We start from the raw sequence: 20,476 nt of genomic DNA on the forward strand, positions 1-20,476 counted from the left end.
TTGACAAAATTGTCAGCATATTTAGTGAATAGTTTTAGTCATCATACTGTTGTAGGTATCGTTTATATTTTTCGTCATAGTTTTAGTCGACAAAATCAACATTGATTTGGATGTGTTCACGCTCGCAGAGATATGCCTTCCTCTTACGAGGGTAAATGGGGCAGGATTGCATACAGCCTGCGAGCCAAGATGACCCAGTCCATTTGGTTGGTGCACAAAGCCAAGACACACTTCCCCTTCTTGACAAAGGCAGAGTTTCCGTTTGTGTCCAAGTCAGAAATGATCATCATAGGATTGAAGGTATGCTTTTTTTGGTATCACTTTACTTGGTCGGATCTATAGGTAGGCCTACGAATGCATGTCTAATGCATTGTAGTGCACCTATGGCTCGTTATAAATGTGTATAAGTATGAGACCTTAATTATAATGACATTTATAATGTATTTTAAGTGATGGTCATGCATTATAAACTCAGTGGAACAGCACATTACAGCTACATTAAAGGAGTTATAAGTGCATTATAATGCATTATAACTGTGGTTATAATGCATTATTGGCTTGGTTGAATGCGTGATTCTGATTGGTCAATCACTGAATTCAGTGGCGTGTTATCTTTTTTTATCAAAGACTCAATTTGGTGCTGCATCCAACATATAAGATCCATGCAAATAAACGCACAATGTCATTTACACATTGCTCTCAAGAATGTTTTTGAAAACATTTGAAAGGAGTAGGCCTAACTGAAAATGTATTCTATTTGATCAACACTTCCTTGTTTTCCGAGGCGACTGTCCGCCCAGCTCAACACTTATGGAATACTTTCATTATACCGTAAGCAAGAAAATACTTTGTTTTGTTGTTACTTTTGGGTAAATGTATTAATGAATCTATTAAAGGAGCATTCAGTGATTTGGGTGATTTGGAAAACCACCCAGTCCGCCCCGGTAACAAAATGTGCACATGCACGCTCTACAGTGGGGGGAAGTGCAACAGGCCAACAGCATGTGCACCAAGGCCCGCCCCCACTCGATCATGATTGGAGGAAGGCCCCTCTCATCCTGATTGGATGAAGGTTTTGCCACCCGCCACCAAAACTGAAACTAGGGTTTTTTGACCCCAGGGGCTCACTGGGGACAGGGAGGATTTCCTTATATGGTCAGCACACTCTATAGTAGGGAGGATTATCCAGAAAAAAAGAAAAAATAAGTGATATTTGAATTAAGTCAAATCACTGAATATACCTTTAAGTAGCCGTGTAATAAGTCCCAATAAAACTTTTAGGGAGAAATCTTATTTCTCAACAATGACCGGCTGGCCGCCAATTATCCCTTGCCCGACCTTAATACAAAGTTTAACCTCTTACCTATGCACACAGAATAACTTCTGGGTCATTTCAATACATCCTTCACAGGTGTTACCTTACCGATGATACTAATTTAAGGCTCTGTTCCATGGGTTCACTGGAAACACTGCTACACCAGTGGGTCTCAAAGTGTCCTTGAGTGGGTTCCAAATGGCCCGTACGGGTGTGTAACTCTCAGAGGGGGTCCTTGTACAGTCTATGGTTTGAGAAGCACTGTACACCAAATGGAACAGTAATAAGTATCAATTAGTATCATCGGTAACACCTGAAGGAAGCAGTACAGGGAAGGGGCTCAGAAGTGGGAAGAGTTATGTGATGTACTGACAGCCTTTCCATCGTGTCTCCTGCAGGAACCTCAGTACGGAACCAGAATCTCGTTCTATGGATGTGGGAAAGTCACTCTGAATGTCACCTCTGAGAAGATGGGCTTAACACAAGGTAGATCTGCTATGGCCCGCATATTTGCTGCCATGACAGGAACATAAATATCACTCGATAACATGATATGCATCACGCTATATAACATGATACATCGTTGCTGTCAGGCAATACCATATTCATGAGTTTTATTTATTATTATTCTGCACTTAAATTTCACAGTTTTTCTTTTTCATTTACGGCTTTTGCATTTTGCATTACGTCATTTGCTTTTGCATTGCATTCAAATGACCTTTAATATTGTGTCTCTTTTAAAACTTTTAAATATTACATTTTCCTTCCATGTTTCATGTAAAGCACATAGCAACTTGCCTCGTTGAAACATATAATAGAATTATAGCTGGGTCCCAATTCGTTATAATCGTGCACTTGGTGACAAGTTTTAGATTTTTGGCATGGTGTTAGGTATGGTTATAAGGTTTTCAAAAACCATCGCAAACGAGTTGGGCTCGCCCCCTAGTGGTCTGTTTGCAATGAATCTAATATTAAATGGGTCAGTATATGGTTACAAATCAAAATAATTGATAAAAGAGATTTTCCAATGGATTATATATTGGGTATGCTAAATAACATATTAAAAATGTGGGTGAAAATAACTTCTGGAAAGGCGTCATTTTCAAGATAGCGTCCACGATGGCTGCCATGAGCTTAAAATGCCTATAAACTGGGATTTAATACATAAAAAATCACAACAATTATGCACTTGGTGACAAGTTCTTGATTTTTGGCATGGTGTTAGGGATGGGCATAAGGTTTTCAAAAACCATCGCAAACGAGTTGGGCTCGCCCCCCGGGGCCTAGTGGTCCGTTTGCAATGAATCTAATTTTAAATGGGCCAGTATATGGTTAAAAACCATAATAATGGATAAAAGAAAAAATTCAATGGATTCTATTAGTATTGGGTATGCTAAATAATAATGTATGAAAAAATAATGTAGGAAAAAATAACTTCTGGAAAGGCATCATTTTCAAGATTGTGTCCACAATAGCTGCAAAATGCCTATAAAGCTGATCTAATCAAAAACTTGTCACCAAGTGCATAATTGTTATGATTTTTGTATGTATTAAATCCCAGTTTATAGGCATTTTAAGCTCACTGAGGCCACCGTGGACGCCATCTTGAAAATGATGCCTTTCCAGAAGTTATTTTCACCCAAATTTTGAATATGTTATTTAGCATACCCAATACTAATAGAATCCATTGGAAAATCTCTTTTATCAATTATTTTGGTTTTTACCCATATACTTTAATATTTGATTCATTGCAAACAGACCACTATCGATCCACGATTGAACCACGATCTTGTTGATTTTGGACGAATTGGGACCCAGCTATTATAATGTATTGACAAATGGACATACTTACCTGAAAAAGTACACTACCTTTTGTATAAAAGGTGAGTCCATGGAAGTGACGGCGGAGGTTCTGAACGAGTCCACGTCCGCTGTGACGCCCATGTTCCACCTGTGTGAGAAGCAGACATTTGTGTCCGGCTCGGAGAGGACGGTGCACACCGTCGGCGTCCAGTTCGGGACGGGGGACAGCGTCCCCGCGGCCAGCAGCCTCACAGTGTCCAGGGTCCTCAGCGCTCCTCCCACAATGCATCCCACCTTCTTCAACTGCTCCATGATGAAGCTGGAGTACAGGCTGAAGGTATGTATAGAGCACTGCTGCTTCTCTGACTTTTTTCCATGTCAAGATCCAAGAACCCCCAAAATGATATGTATTTGGCCCGCAGTCCCACGGACCCCCATCTGAAAAGGTTTTGTGACAGGGACAATGTTCCAAAATTTTTTGATATTTTTTACTTCTTTTTCTGAAAAAGTATATATCCAATCATCAATATATGCAGACTGATTTGTTTGCTGAAGCCATTGATGTTAGACAACACACTCCATATTTGGCCGTAGCTGCATTGAGTCATGGTGACATGACCATGACGTCACATGTATCATTTTCCTAAAATATATTCATTGTACATCAAATCGCAAAGAATGGCTGGAAAATCACTAATGTGATTGTTAGACTGACGTTTTAATTTTCATGTTCACAGTCTCTGTGTTACACTTGTGCACTTAATTTAGCTTTGTCTCTGCTGGGAAAGAACTTGCACCTGTACTTGTGACGAGGGGTTTGAGAAAACCACTCATGAGAATGGCTGAGAAGGTCCTGGTCACCGGTGGAGGAGGCTACATCGGCAGTCATTGTGTTGTGGAGCTTATTGAAGCAGGCTATTGCCCAGTTGTCATGGATAACTTCAGCAATGCCATACGAGGACATGGGGATGTACCTGAAAGCATTCGCAGGATAGAGAAGTTCCTGGACACCAGTATCGAGTTCCATGAACTAGACATGTTGGACCGACCTGGACTAGAAAAGCTCTTTCAGAAACACGTGTTCAGTGCTGTGATGCACTTTGCTGGTCTGAAGGCTGTCGGGGAGTCGGTAGAGAAGCCACTGCGCTATCATCATGTCAACCTCACCGGCGCCATCAACCTGCTGCAGGTCATGCAGGCCCATGGTGTGCACAATCTGATCTTCAGCAGCTCGGCCGCGGTGTACGGCAAGCCGCAGCACCTACCCATCAGCGAGCAGCATCCAGTGGGCACCTGCGCCAACCCTTACGGCAAGACCAAATACTTCATCGAGGAGATGGTTGTTGACCAGTGCAAGGCTGAAAAGGACTGGAATGCAGTGCTGCTACGCTATTTCAACCCCATTGGAGCTCATGCCTCGGGCCAAATAGGAGATGGACCAAAGGGAATCCCCAACAACCTCCTGCCATATGTAGCCCAGGTTGCCAACGGAAGAAGAAAGCACCTCAACATATTTGGGAATGACTACAACACAGTCGACGGAACAGGTGTGAGAGATTATATACATGTTGTAGATCTGGCTAAAGGACACATAGCTGCTCTCAAGAAGCTTAAGGACAACTGCGGCTGCAAAGTGTACAACTTGGGAACAGGGATTGGTTATTCTGTGCTGCAGATGGTCAAAGCTATGGAGAAGGCCTCAGGGAAGGAGATCAACTACCAGATCGTCCCTCGAAGAGAAGGGGATGTCGCAGCCACCTATGCAGACCCTCGCCTGGCTGAGAAGGAACTGGGATGGAAGGCCGACTTTGGCCTGGAGACAATGTGTGAGGACACGTGGCGATGGCAATCCCAAAACCCCAATGGATTTAACAACGCCATCATCTCTTGATGAAAGCTAGGCCAGCTCCATCAAGTTGAATTATGTGTTCATCAAGTTGAATCATGTCTTTCTCCAAGTCACATTTTTGAGGGGCACTAGCCCCTCCTATGTCCAGATTTGTGTAAACACAAACCTTGTGCTAACACAAACATTGTATGTCATTGACAATGAATAGCCAGTTTTGAGTGTTTGTGCAAACACAAACATTGAATGTCATTGACAATGAATGGCCAGTTTTGAGTCTTTAACACAAACATTGATTGAATGCCATTGACAATGAATGGCCAGTTTTGAGTGTTTAACACAAACATTGATTGAATGCCATTGACAATGAATGGCCAGTTTTGAGTGTTTAACACAAACATTGATTGAAGGCCATTGACAATGAATGGCCAGTTTTGAGTGTTTAACACAAACATTGATTGAATGCCATTGACAATGAATGGCCAGTTTTGAGTGTTTATAAACATTGTGTAAACACAAACATTGAAGACAAGTGAGGACGCAAATTTTGATTGGCCGGAATGAGATGATGTATGATGATCCATCCATCCATCCATCCATCTTCAACCGCTTATCTGTAGTCGGGACGCGGGGGCAACAGCTCCACCAGAGTGTTGCAGACTTCCCTCTGCAGAGCAACATTAGTGACTTCCTCCTGGGGGATCCCGAAACATTCCAATTAAGGCCAGTGAGTCGATGTGTTTCCTCCAACTGCGCCTTGGTCTTCCCCGGGGTCTCCTCCCAGTGGGACGTGCCTCAAGGACCTCACTAGGGAGACGCCCGAGAGGCATCCTAAGCTGGCTCCTTTCCAGGCGAAGAAACAGCGACTCTACTCCTAGTCTCTCTCGTGTGACTGAACTTCTCACATGTCATTGATGATGTATGATGATAAGAGCGCCCCTCACTTCACACGGGTGTGATTTTTTTCCTTTCATTTTTATTTTATATACAGGTTTAATGTTTGTTTTAAAACACCATTGACAATGAAGGAAAATGTACGTCATTTGTCCCTAACACAAACATTAACAATAAATGTATTGTTTGTGTTGGCACCGTTTGTTTGAGAAAGGAGAGAGGCCACACAGCTCGTAGTCACGATGCCATCAAAATCTTTATTTTTCCAACGTTTCGGAAACAAGTTGCCTTCTTCAGGGAATGACATACAAGGAGTTACACCAGATATTTATAGAGATTGGGACAAGGGATCAGGGAGTCAGGGAGTGTCCTCAATCAGGCCAACACCCAAAGTGGGTGTTCCTGAAGAGAAAATCATTTTGGGATGTAGTTTTTTATTTTATCCAAACATGAAATTCCTCTATTGCTTCACTATAGGAAAATAAATCACACCTGTGTGAAGTGAGGGGTGCTCTTATCATCGTACATCATCTCATTCCGGCCAATCACAACTTGCGTCCTTACTTTTCCCTCTTCATCTTTGTCTTCAATAACTCGGAAAGCTGGGCATAGGAGGGGCTACCTAAAAAAAAGTAGTTTTGATTGATCGTGTAAAAATTGTTAAGCACACAATATGCTGTAAAGATTGCCCATTCCTTAGAGATACTGCACCGTAAGGTTTGCGCTAACTCTGACTGTTTATTGTGTTTTCATCCTGCCAAGTTTCTGTATTGTAGTCAGTGGAGAGAAAAGGGAAGTAATCAATCTGGGAAAGGAAAAACAGTGCCATCTGCTGTTTGTTTCAGAATCTGTTCTTGAGAGAATAGTTGTATTTGAATTGAACTGCTTAGTAAAGTGGAATTAAATGTGGGTTGTCTTTTGTTTTTTTATTGATCAGATCCAAAACGTTGGATGTTCATGTAAGGTGGTAAACTCAGTTAACAAGTTGTATTAGCAGTAGCCTACTGACTTTATGACTAAGACTACAGTAGCCTATTACAGCAAAAATCCCCCCATTCTCTATGTATTCATTTGACTCTGTGTCTGCTTTCATTCCCCCGTCGGCCTAGCCAGCAGTTCATTAGTTCAATTTATTCATGCCAATACGGCAATACCACATTGTCTCAGATCCTGTCACGGCTTTGCCTTAAGCAAATACCCTCATCTCTCTCTTAGTGTACATCTTCACATTCTCCAGTATGATACCTGAAACCATGAATAGTTTTCCCTTGCTCTGACTAACCTCTTTGGGTCATTTTAAATGTGCTTTAATATCTGACTTCTTCTTGCCCTTCTGCTGTGCCAGTTCAGGGCTCTTCCCCTCTGCCAAAGCCAGCTGTTTTTTTAGGTCCAATAGTTTGGCGACCTCCCCTGTGAGAACGGCCTTCTCTGCCTTTTGGGCCTTCAGCGCTCGCACTGTGTCCGCCTGTTGGGCCACGGCCTCTGTGAGCTGCTTGGCTCGCTTTGGGTCGCCACTGCACACTGACCGGGGTTGACGCAGCCACTGGCGTGGCCTCAGCGGCGTTCTGTGGCTTTGTCTGCTGTACACCAAACCTCTCCTTCAAAGCCTCAATCTGGTCTGCCTCTAGTTTCTGGAACAAAGGACTGACGGTGCCAATGCGGTGGCCAGCAGCCAGGGTACAGATGAAGCTGCCAGTACCTTTCAGAATGGTGTTGATGCACGCCTGAGGGGCATTGAGCTGATCTCTGATGGTTTGGCTGACCGTCGGCATGTATGGCAGCAACATCACAGACAGCAAGCACGCAATATTCACAGACACACCGGTAACTGTACCTGCACGTTGCCTGTCGGTGTCTCCTCCCTTGATCTTCTTCCACGGCTCGTTGTCCTGGATGTACTGGTTGCCATGGCGAGAGATGTTGAGGATGTGTTTCAAAGCATTGCAAATTTTGACTTTGTCCATGAACTGGATGTACTGGCGCAGCTCCCAGCCCACCTGGGCCAGGATAATCTTGTCCTTGTCCTGCAGGTCCATTACAGGCACACAGCCCTCGAAGAACTTACTGACAAACATCCCTGCTCTGTTGATGAAGTTTCCCAGGTTATTAAGCAGCTCAGAGTTGTTCCTGGTAGCCATGTCATCCCAGCAGAAGTCAGAGTCCTTGCTCTCTGGACGCACGGACAGCAGGTAGAACCGCCACACGTCTGAGGGGATGCCGGTTTCCATCGCCATGTCTCCGAACACGCCCACGCCACGGCTCTTTGAGAACTTGACACGCTCATAGTTCAGATACTCAGTGGCGATGAGGTGGTTAACCAGGGTGTAGTTGTCCTGAGCTCCCAGCAGGGAGCATGGGAACACCACACTGTGAAATGGCACGTTGTCTTTGGCCATGAAGTTGTACAGCTCCACCTGCTGTGGATTCTTCCACCACTTCTCCCATTGGTCTGTGTAGTTGGCGGTGATGGACAGGTAGCCAATAGGGGCATCGAACCACACGTAGAACACCTTCTCTGCACACTCTGCAAAGTCAGGGTGATCAGGCACTGGTGTTCCCCACTTCAGGTCCCTGGTGATGCAGCGCGGCTTCAGTCCGTCCCTCAGCCAGGAGTACGTGATTTGTTTGGCGTTGGATGTCCAGTCTCCTGTACTGGTCGACTTGTCCAGCCACTCCTTCAACTGGTTCTCCAACTTGGGCAGGTCCAGGAACAGGTGCTTGGATGAGCAGATGACGGGAGTCTGCCGACAGACTTTACACTGGGGATCCCCGAGCTCTACGGCGTTGATGAGTCGACCACAATCGTCACACTGATCCCCACGGGCCTCTGGGAAGCTACAGTGAGGACAGACCCCCTCCACAAAGCGGTCAGCCAGGAAGCGAGCTGGCAGGCAGCTCTCACAGCGTAGCTGCTCCACCGTGTCCTCCACCAGGAACTTGTGGTTGTGTAGCCGCCTGAAAATGTCCTGGGCTATTTTTGTCTGTTGCTCTGTGGTGGTTCTGCCAAAGAAATCAAAGTCGATCTGGAACCACTTGTAAATGCTGGAGTGGACGGCGTGGTATTTATCACAGATCTGCTGCGGTGTCAGGTTCTCTTCTCTGGCCTTGTTCTCCGTGGCCGTGCCATACTCATCCGTACCGCACACGAACAGCAGATTCCAGCCTCGCAGACGACCATACCTGGCGAAGACGTCAGAACTCAGGACACAGCCAATGATGTTACCCAGATGGGGGACATTGTTGACATATGGCAAAGCACTAGTCAGCAGGATGTTACGCTTACCCTCCTGAGGCAGGATGGGGTGTTGTCTCTCTGTGCTCACTGAGCAGCTGTCCAGTCTTTGACCCCATGTGACGGCAGCTGATGCCATCTCCTCCTCAGAGAACTGACGTTCTCCCTCACCCTCAGTGGAGCTGCTGCTGTGTGTCTGGGGGTCTCTGCTCTGGCTGCAGTGTGGGGCAGGCTGCCTCTGCATGAAGCCCTTCAGTGCCTCAAGGCCCTTTCCCTGCAGCGCCTTCTGAGCTGCAGTCTGACAGGCCTGCAGAATGGCCACACGGTCAAACCATGCCCGCAGTGCCTTGTGTTCGCCTGTTAGGGTGGAATCAGACATAACAGGGTGCAGTGATGCCCACAGAACGATATCGGCCACCGAAACTGCTTCAGCAGTTAGGTATGGTGTGGTGGTCTTCCTCAGACTTTGATCCAGGTAGCTGAGGGGTCCCTGGAGGCACCTGGATGCCTCTGCTTGTTTCCCCTGCAGCACAGCCATGTGGAGGGCCTCCATAAGCGCCAGCTGAAGCTCTGTGGCTTCCCATTCAAGCCATTGAAGGCACTGGTCACTGGATAGCTGTCCACTCACTTCAAACATGTACTTGCAGATTGCGTTTGCACTGAAAAGGTGCAGTCCACTGGGCAGAAGCATGGCTGGCAGGGCTGGACGGCTGAGGAATGGCACCACTCGCTCTTCAGGGTTGACATGCTGAACCTCACATGTAACTCCTGTCAGTTGGAGTGTCGCTAACGGCTTCAGGCAATGTGGATTGCCCTCACTAACAAACAGTTTCAGTTTCATCTGTTCCACTATATTGAACCGGTGTATGAGAATAATGGCTGGCTTATGTCTGTGCGTGCAGTATATATCTATCTATGGTCCCATGGTCCATATATGCTGACCTGTTCTGAATAAACTCAATAAAGGGACACAGAGGGACACATATAGAAATCTCCATATATGGGCATAAAAGGAACACACATAGATGGGTGGAACGTGTTCGTGAACTCCATATATATTGTGGCGTCTCCTCACTCTCCGAAGACAACCACCAGCATACACAGTCACACGTTGCCATGGCAACCAGTAGCGCGTCACTCAGACCGGCACGCCGAGTACAGAGAGCCGCTCTAGGCATCGTAGCAGAACACGCCTATCTGCCCAACCTCCTACTCGGCCAGTTGACACTAATGCAGCCGCCTACTCGTCAGGTAACTACACGCACCTGCGCGTCTGAACAACTATATAAACGCCTGCCGGCTCGCGGGTCAGAGCAGGTTGATTCACCACGCAGGGCGGCTAGACAGACAGCACGCTCGTAGCGAAAGCCTTGGGTGGTAAGTGAACAGAGCTATTCCTCCCCGCCACCATCCACCACACATGTCTGTATGGCTATCCGCATCCTCACTGTCTCTGTCCGTTCACAGGCTTTATGGAGCAGCAGCAGTAATAGCAGCAACGCGAGCAGCAGCGACAGCAGCGAAGGCAGCGGGCCAGACGCCGAGGCAAAGGGGGAGAGTGACTAGAGGACCCCTCGTTCCTCATTCAAATTTGTCTCAGAATCATCACAATATATTGAAATTGTATTTCCTTTAAAGGATAGCACCTTGAGATGTATCATCTCGTTTTAGAGGGGGTATATAGGCATAACAGGGACACGTACATAATAACTGGGTGGGACATGCATTCCCGGTTGTCCAGAACCAGCACAAAAGCCTCTGCCCCAGGTCTGGATCTGATCACCCCTATATGTCCATATATGGATCTGGCCTGTTCTGATATCACAACACGGATACCTCTCTATAGTGCTTTAAAATGGACAAAACTGACCAGCACCACAACAAGCTATTATTGTTGATGGGTGTTGGCCCCTCCCGTGCCTGGCTTTATGTGTACCTCTGTGATGTCATGTTGCAGCCAAGTCTATAGATTTTTTGGTTTGTCTTATTCATGCCCCCATCATGTGACAGCCAAGTCTATGGACTTTTTACTATGACAGTGGGTGCCCCCCAAAGGCACCCCTCAATTCACACAAGTGTGATATTTGATAGGCGCTAACCCCTCAAAAACGGATGGCTTTGTGTGTGCCCCCATGACATCATGTGGCAGTCAATGGTCTTTTTATGTTTGTTATTTACGCCCCACCATGACGTCATGTGTCAGCCAAGTCTATGGACTTTCTGCCAAAGGCGCCCCTCACTTCACACAAGTGTGATTTCTTTCATTACATATACAGCAGGAATTAATATGTAATTCCAAAGGCCTCTCATAGCAGCCAGTCTATAAGACATTACAGAGAAATATCAAACACACTGTATAATCCTCCAAGTACTGCAGCCTCTGAAGCAACTCCATATGGCTTCTCCAGTTACTTCACATCATAGTATCATACTCCTGTTCTCTGATCCTGGCATGATGTTCCTAGGGTGTTCTTCTACATATTGAGGAGTTCCTGTGGACGCAATCTCACACAGAAAAGGACACTCATGGACATTATTTGTTGAAATAAGTTTCTCAAAATATTTAGGGCATGGGTTTAAAGTACCCTTTCAAATAGGAAACATATATAAAGGAGTAGAATAAATTAAAAACATAGAAAGCCATCAACAGATCAGGGGGAGGGAGAGGGAAATAAGTCCAGGCCATAATAGGCTGCTGGACGTGGAGCTCTACCCACCATCACAGAAAGGGTCTTAGATCAAATTCCATGTTGAGGCCATTGGGGGTTAAAGTATTCAAGTAGTGAATCCAAAATGCTTCTCTTTTTAATAGAGCATTGTCAAAGTCTCCTCCTCTTCTGGGGACAGGCAACTTCTCTATGCCTAGATAACGGAGAGAGGAGATAGAGTGACCAGCTTCAAGAAAATGTGCTGCAACAGGGTATAACATGTTTTTGCATCTAATGGAACTGCGGTGTTCCGCTATACGTGTCTTGAGAGCACGAATGGTCTTACCTATATAATATTTACCGCAGGGGCAATAAATGAAGTAAATTACACCTTTGGTGTTACATGAAATTATGCCCTTAATAGGCACCGTTTGTTTAACATCACCATTACATCACCTAATCAACATGAGTTAGACTTTAATACATTAGCGCCCCTCACTTCACACGGGTGTGATTTTTCATTTTCACATGGAACCTCAGGACAAACTGAATACTGGCAGGTGCGTACAGTGTATCCGTAATGTGCAGCCTGGACAATACATGTTTATGTATTCTGCTTGTGGTGTCTTAAGAGTGTCCATACTATAGCCGGGGAGCCACAGGCCCAAAATTGGACAGGACCTGTCATGCCGTACTTTTTATTTGTGTTTTTGACGTCTAGTATTGCTCAGTTTTGCATACTACATAATCCAATGTAAACCTATACTCTAAGGTGTAAACATGGTTTATGTTTACATTCTAGTTCACTTCTAGTGATTTTTACAAGTTGACTAGTTGACTAGTTTACTAGTCGACTAGTTGTTTAACTAGGCCTACCTATTATGTAAAAAAATAAATAATAATAGAAAAAACTGTGTACATTGGTGACTATAACTATAATCTATCTTATCTCGAGGCTTACAAAAACGGGTAAAAAAAAAACAACTTACCCACAAGGTCGACTAGTGGATTTACTAGTCGACTAGTTGAATAGTCGACTAGTTGCTTAAAGCCCTATTAGTGTACAGTAGCTAACACAGCTTTTTTGCTACAGTACCATTGTGTTTGTGTTTGTGTGTGTTTGTGCGTGCGTGCGTGCGTGCGTGCGTGCGTGCGTTATGTCTACGTGTGTTTGCAGGTCACACTGCACGTGCCACACGGGCGAGACGTAGAGGTCAGACTCCCGCTGGTCATCCTCCAGCGTCATCCAAGCCCACCTGAACACAAACAAAAGAGATTTAAATGGTTGAAATAAAATGTTTAGCTGCTGCAATCTTTGTGGTCTGTGTTTACGAGAATACTGTATAATCGATTCACAACATGTGGCCAACAACACAAAATAATACCGTAGATGTCCGAACGATAACAATGCGTGGTAATTTTTCTTAAATCTTTACAGTGTCTGCTTTAACCCATTAAAACCGGGAAAGCATCCGTGTAATTTTAGATAACCTCATTATGTCCACTGATTGCACACTGTAGGTTGGTGAACCAATAGGAGCCCGCGTCCGTTTCCAGGATCCGCCCCTCTATGCCAAGAAAAGCTTGGGTACTTTCAAGCTAGTGTCCAAGGGTCATGCTCCCCCACCGTCTCTTGGGGGTTTAGGGCATAGAGTATATAAAAGGATAGAGACTGAACTGGCGCGAAGCTCCGCCCCCCCAGCTATTCATGTCAGTGGAAGTTGCTCAGTGGCGTTTTGAAGCACCCGGAAGACTGCCGGAAGTACCGTCTCAGAACGTCTACTTCCGCATTTGACCACCAAATTTTGGTGGTCAAATGCGGAAGTGCAACCGAGCGCTCAATGTTAAAGCCCAGCTGCACGGGGTTTCCCGGTCATGAATCCACGGGTCCGCCTGTAGTCCCTCCTCCTACCACTAGGGCCCAGAGCTTCAACGTTGAATAGCCTCACTGGCCCCTTGGTTTAGGGTGGCAGGTGAGCTGTTAGCAGCGGGTGTTTTGGGCTCTGGAGCCACACATTCACAGTCATATGAGCCGGGCGGTGCTTAGACGCCCGCACGGCATGGGTCCGTAAGGCAATCAAGCGTTCCCCTTCCCCAGTACAGCTACAGAGATGCAGAAACAGCTGCGAATGATATAAAGTGATTGAAGGTGTGGGTTATCTGTGAAATTTACAATGGTCACGTGACGGTAACCAGCCAATCAGGATCAAGTATTGGGACTAACCGTTTTAGAAAATGTTTTTTAGAATGGGCTTCAGGTCTATAGATGATTATGGAGAGATAGATAAGAGATAAGACAGAGATAACAACTGTATGGTCGCTCGGCTCATTCAATTGACTAAATTGCTCGGAGAAAACAACAGTTCATACAGCATGGGCAATATCTGACATGCTACTGTGTGTTCTGTCTGTGTCCTGCACTATGCCGATGCCCTATCTGACATGTTAGGCCTACTGTGTGTTCTGTCTGTGTCCTGCACTATGCAGATGCCCTATCTAACATGTTACTGTGTGTTCTGTCTTTGTTCTGCACTATGCCGATGCCCTATCTGACATACTGTGTGTTCTGTCTGTGTCCTGCACTATGCCGATGCCCTATCTGACATGTTACTGTGTGTTCTGTCTGTGTCCTGCACTATGCCGATGCCCTATCTGACATGCTACTGTGTGTTCTGTCTTTGGCTAAGTTGGGATCGAACCCCAGTATCCCACTCGGCAAAGCGACGCACAATTCAGCGCAGTTCATTGACAAGCCTGACATTCTGGCCTTAATGCTCCTGTACCTCTTCCCAGAGGGTAGGATGGCAAACAGGCCACGGGAGGGGTGATGGAGGTCCCTTATGATGCTGGTGGCTGTTTGGGCACTGTGTAGAGCTCCAACAAGGAGGGAACAGACAATTTACAATTTACAATTAAGACATTTAGCAGATGCTCTTAGTCCAGAGTGACTTACAGTAAGCAAGAACAGAAAACTACAAAAATACATTAAAGAAAATGGTCATAATGAATTATACGTAAGCTAAGAACAGTGGAATATATATAATGAAACTAGTGTATACACTATGCTATGTCTACATAAAATGCTATGTAAGTTACATAAGTTGAGCCTATGCCTGTAAGGTCGTCGAGGCAGGGCAAGTGCTATGGCAAGTGCTACAGGCTAAGAAGGAGTCTGACGAGGTGGGCTTTCTTGACTACGGCGGAAGATTGGGAGTGAGTCTGCGGTTCTGATTGCTATGGGAAGTGCATTTTCAGTTCTCAGGTTGATTCTTAGTCAGGGTGTGGTCAAAATTAATGGACTTCATTCCTGTCTCTGAGTAAAACACTGGAAGGATGGTTGTCACTGAGTTCAGTTCAGGTACTGTAGGATTCAACATTACAATTCCTTCATCCTGGAAAGCACTGTTCATTCATTATGTAATTTCTATGTTAAAGGTCTGAAGCAGTTAAAGTTTTAGCTTTGAGCTCTTGACATTCTTATAAGCTACGTGTATCCACCACTGTCCAGGTTTTTAGCACTTGAATTCCCTTTGTGGTATCAATAATGTTCTTATCTTGTCTTACATCTTTTTGACACGTTATGAATCAGAATCGGGGAGAAAATATCGGATTTTTAATTGTCTAATGTAAATCTCAAAGAAAGATGTATAAGGCCTGGGCCGTTGCTCAGCGGTCCAGGCACCTTGGCTGATAATCCAGTCTGGCAGGGTGCCGCAGGCTCGACTCCCAATCCCGACGGCCTTCACTGCATGTCACTCCCCCATCTCTCTCCCCGTTTCCTACTGTTTCCTACTGTCTGTCCCTCTATAAAAAATCACACCCGTGTGAACTGAGTGGTGTAAGGTCTTATATAGACTGATCAGCTGTGGTCTGACGTAATGAAATCACACCCGTGTGAACTGGGTGACCATAGCAACCATGCTCATTTTTTGGTACGAACAGACACGTAAACGAACAAAGCCAGTTTTTTGGTACGAACAGACACGTAAACTAACAAAGCCAGTTGTAGGAGTGGTTTACACCACTCAAAAATTATAAATAAAGGTGAAAGCCGCAAAAAAAAAAGGTATAAGATGTATAAGCAATGAGATTTTGTAAAAACTGTTATTTATGCTAGTTGTTTTCCTTCTGGTCCCAGTCAGAGATCATCAAACGAAGACTAGTCACAGTCAGAGGCGTGAAAGACACATATTATGAAAACAAAGGAAATGCAACCCCGCAATGCATGATGGCATAGGTGTCTGTAGTACTCTCTCTGAATGAGAGAGTTTTAACTTGACTTCAGTTCTATAAGCTGTATTCACTCTAATTCATGGGTTTTCAACAGGTGGTCCGTGGACCACTGGTGGTCCGTGGAGGTATTGCATGTGGCCCCTGACCATGCATTTAGTAATGTAGGATTTGTTGATTTGTTTTAAATGTTCTTTCCACTAGTTGAGAAACCGTGAACTGAATGACCTATAGTGACCTATGATGAGTCCATGTAGTCTGCCAAGTTGGAGTTCAAGAAATTCAACAGAAAAAGGGAGTTAGAATCTCAAGAAGGGGGAAGTGCCAATCCCCAGTGATTGTCTGGTTGAGTCATTATTATTAGGACATTTTACCAGTAGTAGTCAACGGTTGAGAAACAGTGGGATGTATCCATGCATAGCAAGTGTTAACTTACAAAAGCACTAATCTTAGCCCACCCCCACCCAACACAATAGTGGTCCCCAGGTTGATTCTAAGGGCCTGTACAGACGAGGACGTATTCGGTGTTTCTGGGGCAAGTAATTAGCCGATCTACCCTTTTTGTCACACGGAGACGGCGTTTTGGGGGACTTTAACGGCTAATTTTGAAACTACCTTCCAGAGTGGGAAAGTTTGGAGACGCGACTTTCACGTCTCCGTGTGTACAGCGAATGCCGCCTAATTTGCTGAAACGGTGATGTCATAGTCCCCTCGCCCCTCCAAACTAACCAGTGTTAATGGTTTATTTCACCATAACCACTTACATATAAGTATCACAGCTATTTTATATTTGCACATAATGTCTATAAATCTCTTCTCCAAAAATAGCCGATCTGCAGCCCGCACGCATGCAAACCGTTGTTGAGATTGAGCAGGCATGCACGAGAGAGGAGTTGTGTGTGAGGAGCTGATCACAGATAGAGGGAAAGTGTTATATTTGGCCTATTATTTATGCTATATATTATTGACCGCGTCGCAGTCACAGTCACAGAGAGAGAGAGAGAGAGAGAGAGAGATGCTGCGTGTTAAAAAATAGAAGGGGCGCGCTCTCTCTCGCTCTCTCTCTCTCTCTCTCTCTCTCACACTCTCTCTCTCTCTCTCTCTCTCTCTCTCACACTTACTTTGTGCTTGCTGCTGTTTTCAGAAGAATTAATCCAAGGTTTGTCATATATTATGGTTTAGTAGGCATACACTTTAGCTGGTCAGTCAGTGTGTGCAGACTGATCAAGATAATTAGTTATTTGGCAACACCTGTGTGAAATACCAACGCTTTCATATAGCCTTTAGAATAAGCTTTTTCTTTTTTTTGTGGCCATCTACAGGCCAGCCATGTGTACTGCATCTTTATCTTGAAAACGAAGCAGTTTACCGGTCTCGAGTGGACGTCGTACATAATTAACATAACCGCAATGTAGACGCAGTAAAGTTTTATATCGTTCACAAAACTTAGGCGGGGAACAGCCCGCGACGTCCTCGTGAAGGCAGCCCCTAAGTCAGGTCCCTGTTTCACAATCGGTAATTCTAATAAAAGTATAGTCACATTTTGCCTTTCAATAATTGAAAGACCACACAACAGACTACACTAGAGTGACATACATTAGGATATTTGCTATTGTGATATGGCATAAGTGTTATATAAAAATATAAAGATCGGATCGGGAAAGATCAGTATCGGTATGTCTCAAAATTCGGATCGGGAGCAAAAAAACGTGATCGGGACATCCCTAATATCTTCATTACGCAGTGGTGGGCCGTCAGGGCCAGCAAGGCCTTCTCTGCTGGCCCACTTGCCTGATGCAGAAATTAAAATTTATATTTTATAATAAGTTTTTCTTTTTAACAAATATTATATCTATAATATTATATATAATATTATATTTATTTCGCTGCCACTGCACTGTTTCTCACTCAGACAGGCTGGATGCTCTGCTTCCATTCTGTGCAGGTACAACAGCCCTTGTTTTTTTTAACCAATGAGATTATTTCATTGTGTTGTCTCCGGGTAAAATTCTCTACCGGGAGGCCTGCAGAAACTCCAGTGAATCCCCTTTCTGTTGAAATGAATGGGAGCAATATAGAGATTGACAGGTTCCTTAGCCAATCAGATTTCGAGTTTGCCCTGCTGGGCGTTTTCTTTCATGTACCAGCGCCAGCTAGCTGGCCTTTGGTGACGTTAACATCTTGCTTGGATTCCATCACTGGGGGGAAATATTGTCAAATGAGAAAAGAGAACTGGGTGTTTCAAACTTTCTGTGCGAGTTCCCATATGTGGGTTGATTGAGGAGCTAAATAGATTTAACTCACAAACAAACGCGGAAAACGGCTGAAGGAGGAGAATAAACAGATTTAGTGGTGGATTTACAGCATTTTTCGAGAATGAAGGACTTCAAGAAAAGCTTGCAGGGTCGACCATTGGTATGATGCAGGCAGCCATGGTAAGGATCTTTATATAATATTTATATACATGCGATCGCGATGCGACACAGCTTATTGATGATTGATCGTTTTATAGGCTATGGTTGTGGACTTCAGGACTTGTGGTTGTCCGTGCTGACAGTGTGTGTGTGGCCGAGTCTCATTTGGCTGTGCGCTGCGGAGCCACTGGAGTGTGTGTGTGTGTGTGTGTGTGTGTGTGTGTGTGTGTGTGTCAGTGTGTGTGCGCGCACGCGCGCACGCTGCGTGTGTTTAGTCCCCGCCGGTGCAGCATAGCTGGGATATTACAGAGCCTGATGGTTCAGTTCCACCAATTTTTGCGTGGTTTAATGTTGTATAAGAACATATGACAGGTTGTCGGGGGGGGGGGGGGGGGGTTGAAGGCCTAGTTCATTTCGGCACGGCCCGCCACTGTCATTACGTCACACTCAAAATCAGTATGTATACCACGAGCATACGCATAAAAAAGCCAGCACGACCACAATACTTGCTCGCTTCCCTTTAAGGGACAGGCACAGTTTCTTCCCCTTTAATGACACAGAGTGTGTGTGGAGAAAAACATCTGTGTGAAGTGTTTGGTCAAACTTGGGAGCACAACCTGCTCGGTTTGTTTTGTGCTTGTGCAGAGACCGAGTGTTTTGGTGAGTTAAAAAACTATTCATGGATCATTGCACAAATTGTTTGTGTATGGTCACACTTTTACATGAAAACATTGTTATTATTTCATTGATTTGTTCATGGTAAAGAATGAGTGCAATTAAGGCAGCTGGGCTGTAAAGTTTTGCATTTGCATTTAAAGTAAGATGTCTCTGGTCTAATACATTATTGTTACCCACTCGTTAGAACCTAGAACTAGTCCAGTGGTTAACCTCTGCGATACGGGTGCTACATATGACATGGTTTATATATTTGAATTGTTATTGTGCCAAGATAATATTTGATAAGAATGAAACATTAACTTGATCACTGTCCGTGTAGTGAAAGCTTAGGCTAAATGGAGAAGTTGACAGTCTGGCCACACGTAATACTATAGTCCTAAAAAGGGAACATGATACATGAGAGACTGAGAATCTATGTAGAGTTACAGATCAAATAAAAGGTTACATGTGTACTGTAACTGTTTTACTTTTGTATCCTCTTTAGATCATCAATGCTGAACAGTGTTGTCACCAACCAGTGTCCACAGCAGAATTAAGTATCTAACAGTTGACCCTGACGAAGACAGCCATGATGCTACAGATAGGAAGCTGCCATTGTTTCTTTGTCTTATTTCTGTTGTTCACGCTTCATATTAGTCCCATACTGGCTTACTTCATGAAGAACTGCACCATTCTTTACTCTGACAATGTCACTGCTGGTGTTTCAGTAGATTGTGAACAACGCCATCTCCATAGTGTACCAGCAGACATTCCCAGAGACGTTATATCACTAAAAGTAAAGGGGAATGCGATCAAAAAGATAAACTGGAAAGAATTTTACAATCTGTCAATTCTCACAGATTTGGATCTGAGTTTTAATTCAATAACTCATGTTGATAACGGGGCTTTTATCAATTTGGTGCAACTTGAAGTGCTCTATATGGACAATAACAACCTAACAACACTGACAGACAATATGTTTCAGGGACTGTCTAACCTCTTGATACTACGCTTGGCTTTTAACAATATCCAATTCTTCAACCCTGTTGCCTTTCACTCACTCACCAACTTACAGGAACTAAGTCTGAAGTCCAATCAAATGACAGATATTATCCATGTCTTACAGCTATCAAGCTTGCAGGTGCTGAACATCACAACTGATGAGTTACAGTCTTTTCAGTCAAAAGATCTGCCATCAAACATGTCCTCTGAGCTCAGGGAGTTGAGAGTTAGTTCAGGTTCGATAAAAACGTTCAGCATCACAGCAGCTGTATTTCCACATCTTAAGAAAATTGACCTGTCATCATGTTGTAATGATACCGAATGGGAGTGGGACATACCAGACAAGTATTTCCTAAGGAATATAACCACAGTGCATTTGACTGCTTCTAATATGTCTTTTATCACCATCAGAAAGGCTCTACAGAGCCTTGATGC

At 44.5% G+C, this 20,476-nt stretch overlaps 2 protein-coding genes and 1 pseudogene across 3 annotated transcripts in view; 2 read left to right on the forward strand and 1 right to left on the reverse strand.

Annotated features, from left to right (window-relative positions):
- Positions 1-20,476, forward strand: part of LOC306934284 (uncharacterized protein) — a gene marked incomplete at its 3' end in the record, with an annotated part of 33,244 nt that overhangs the window by 10,849 nt on the left and 1,919 nt on the right. The window contains exons 9-12 of the mRNA XM_079516855.1: positions 129-300; positions 1,714-1,801; positions 3,199-3,455; positions 12,916-13,022. Coding sequence (XP_079372981.1) covers positions 129-300; positions 1,714-1,801; positions 3,199-3,455; positions 12,916-13,022 — 624 coding nt within the window. The remainder of the gene's footprint in view (positions 1-128; positions 301-1,713; positions 1,802-3,198; positions 3,456-12,915; positions 13,023-20,476) is intronic.
- Positions 3,957-5,009, forward strand: LOC306933490 (UDP-glucose 4-epimerase-like; the record flags this gene model as incomplete). Its single annotated transcript, XM_079515741.1, has 1 exon — positions 3,957-5,009. The coding sequence occupies one exon, from the start codon at positions 3,957-3,959 to the stop codon at positions 5,007-5,009; it is 1,053 nt and encodes a 350-aa protein (XP_079371867.1).
- Positions 7,150-9,918, reverse strand: LOC306933643 (methionine--tRNA ligase, cytoplasmic-like; annotated as a pseudogene). Its single transcript has one exon. The product of its transcript is annotated as a methionine--tRNA ligase, cytoplasmic-like (transcript).

Source organism: Electrona antarctica (assembly GCF_951216825.1).
Source record: "Electrona antarctica genome assembly, chromosome: 12".
NCBI classification, from domain to species: domain Eukaryota; kingdom Metazoa; phylum Chordata; class Actinopteri; order Myctophiformes; family Myctophidae; genus Electrona; species Electrona antarctica.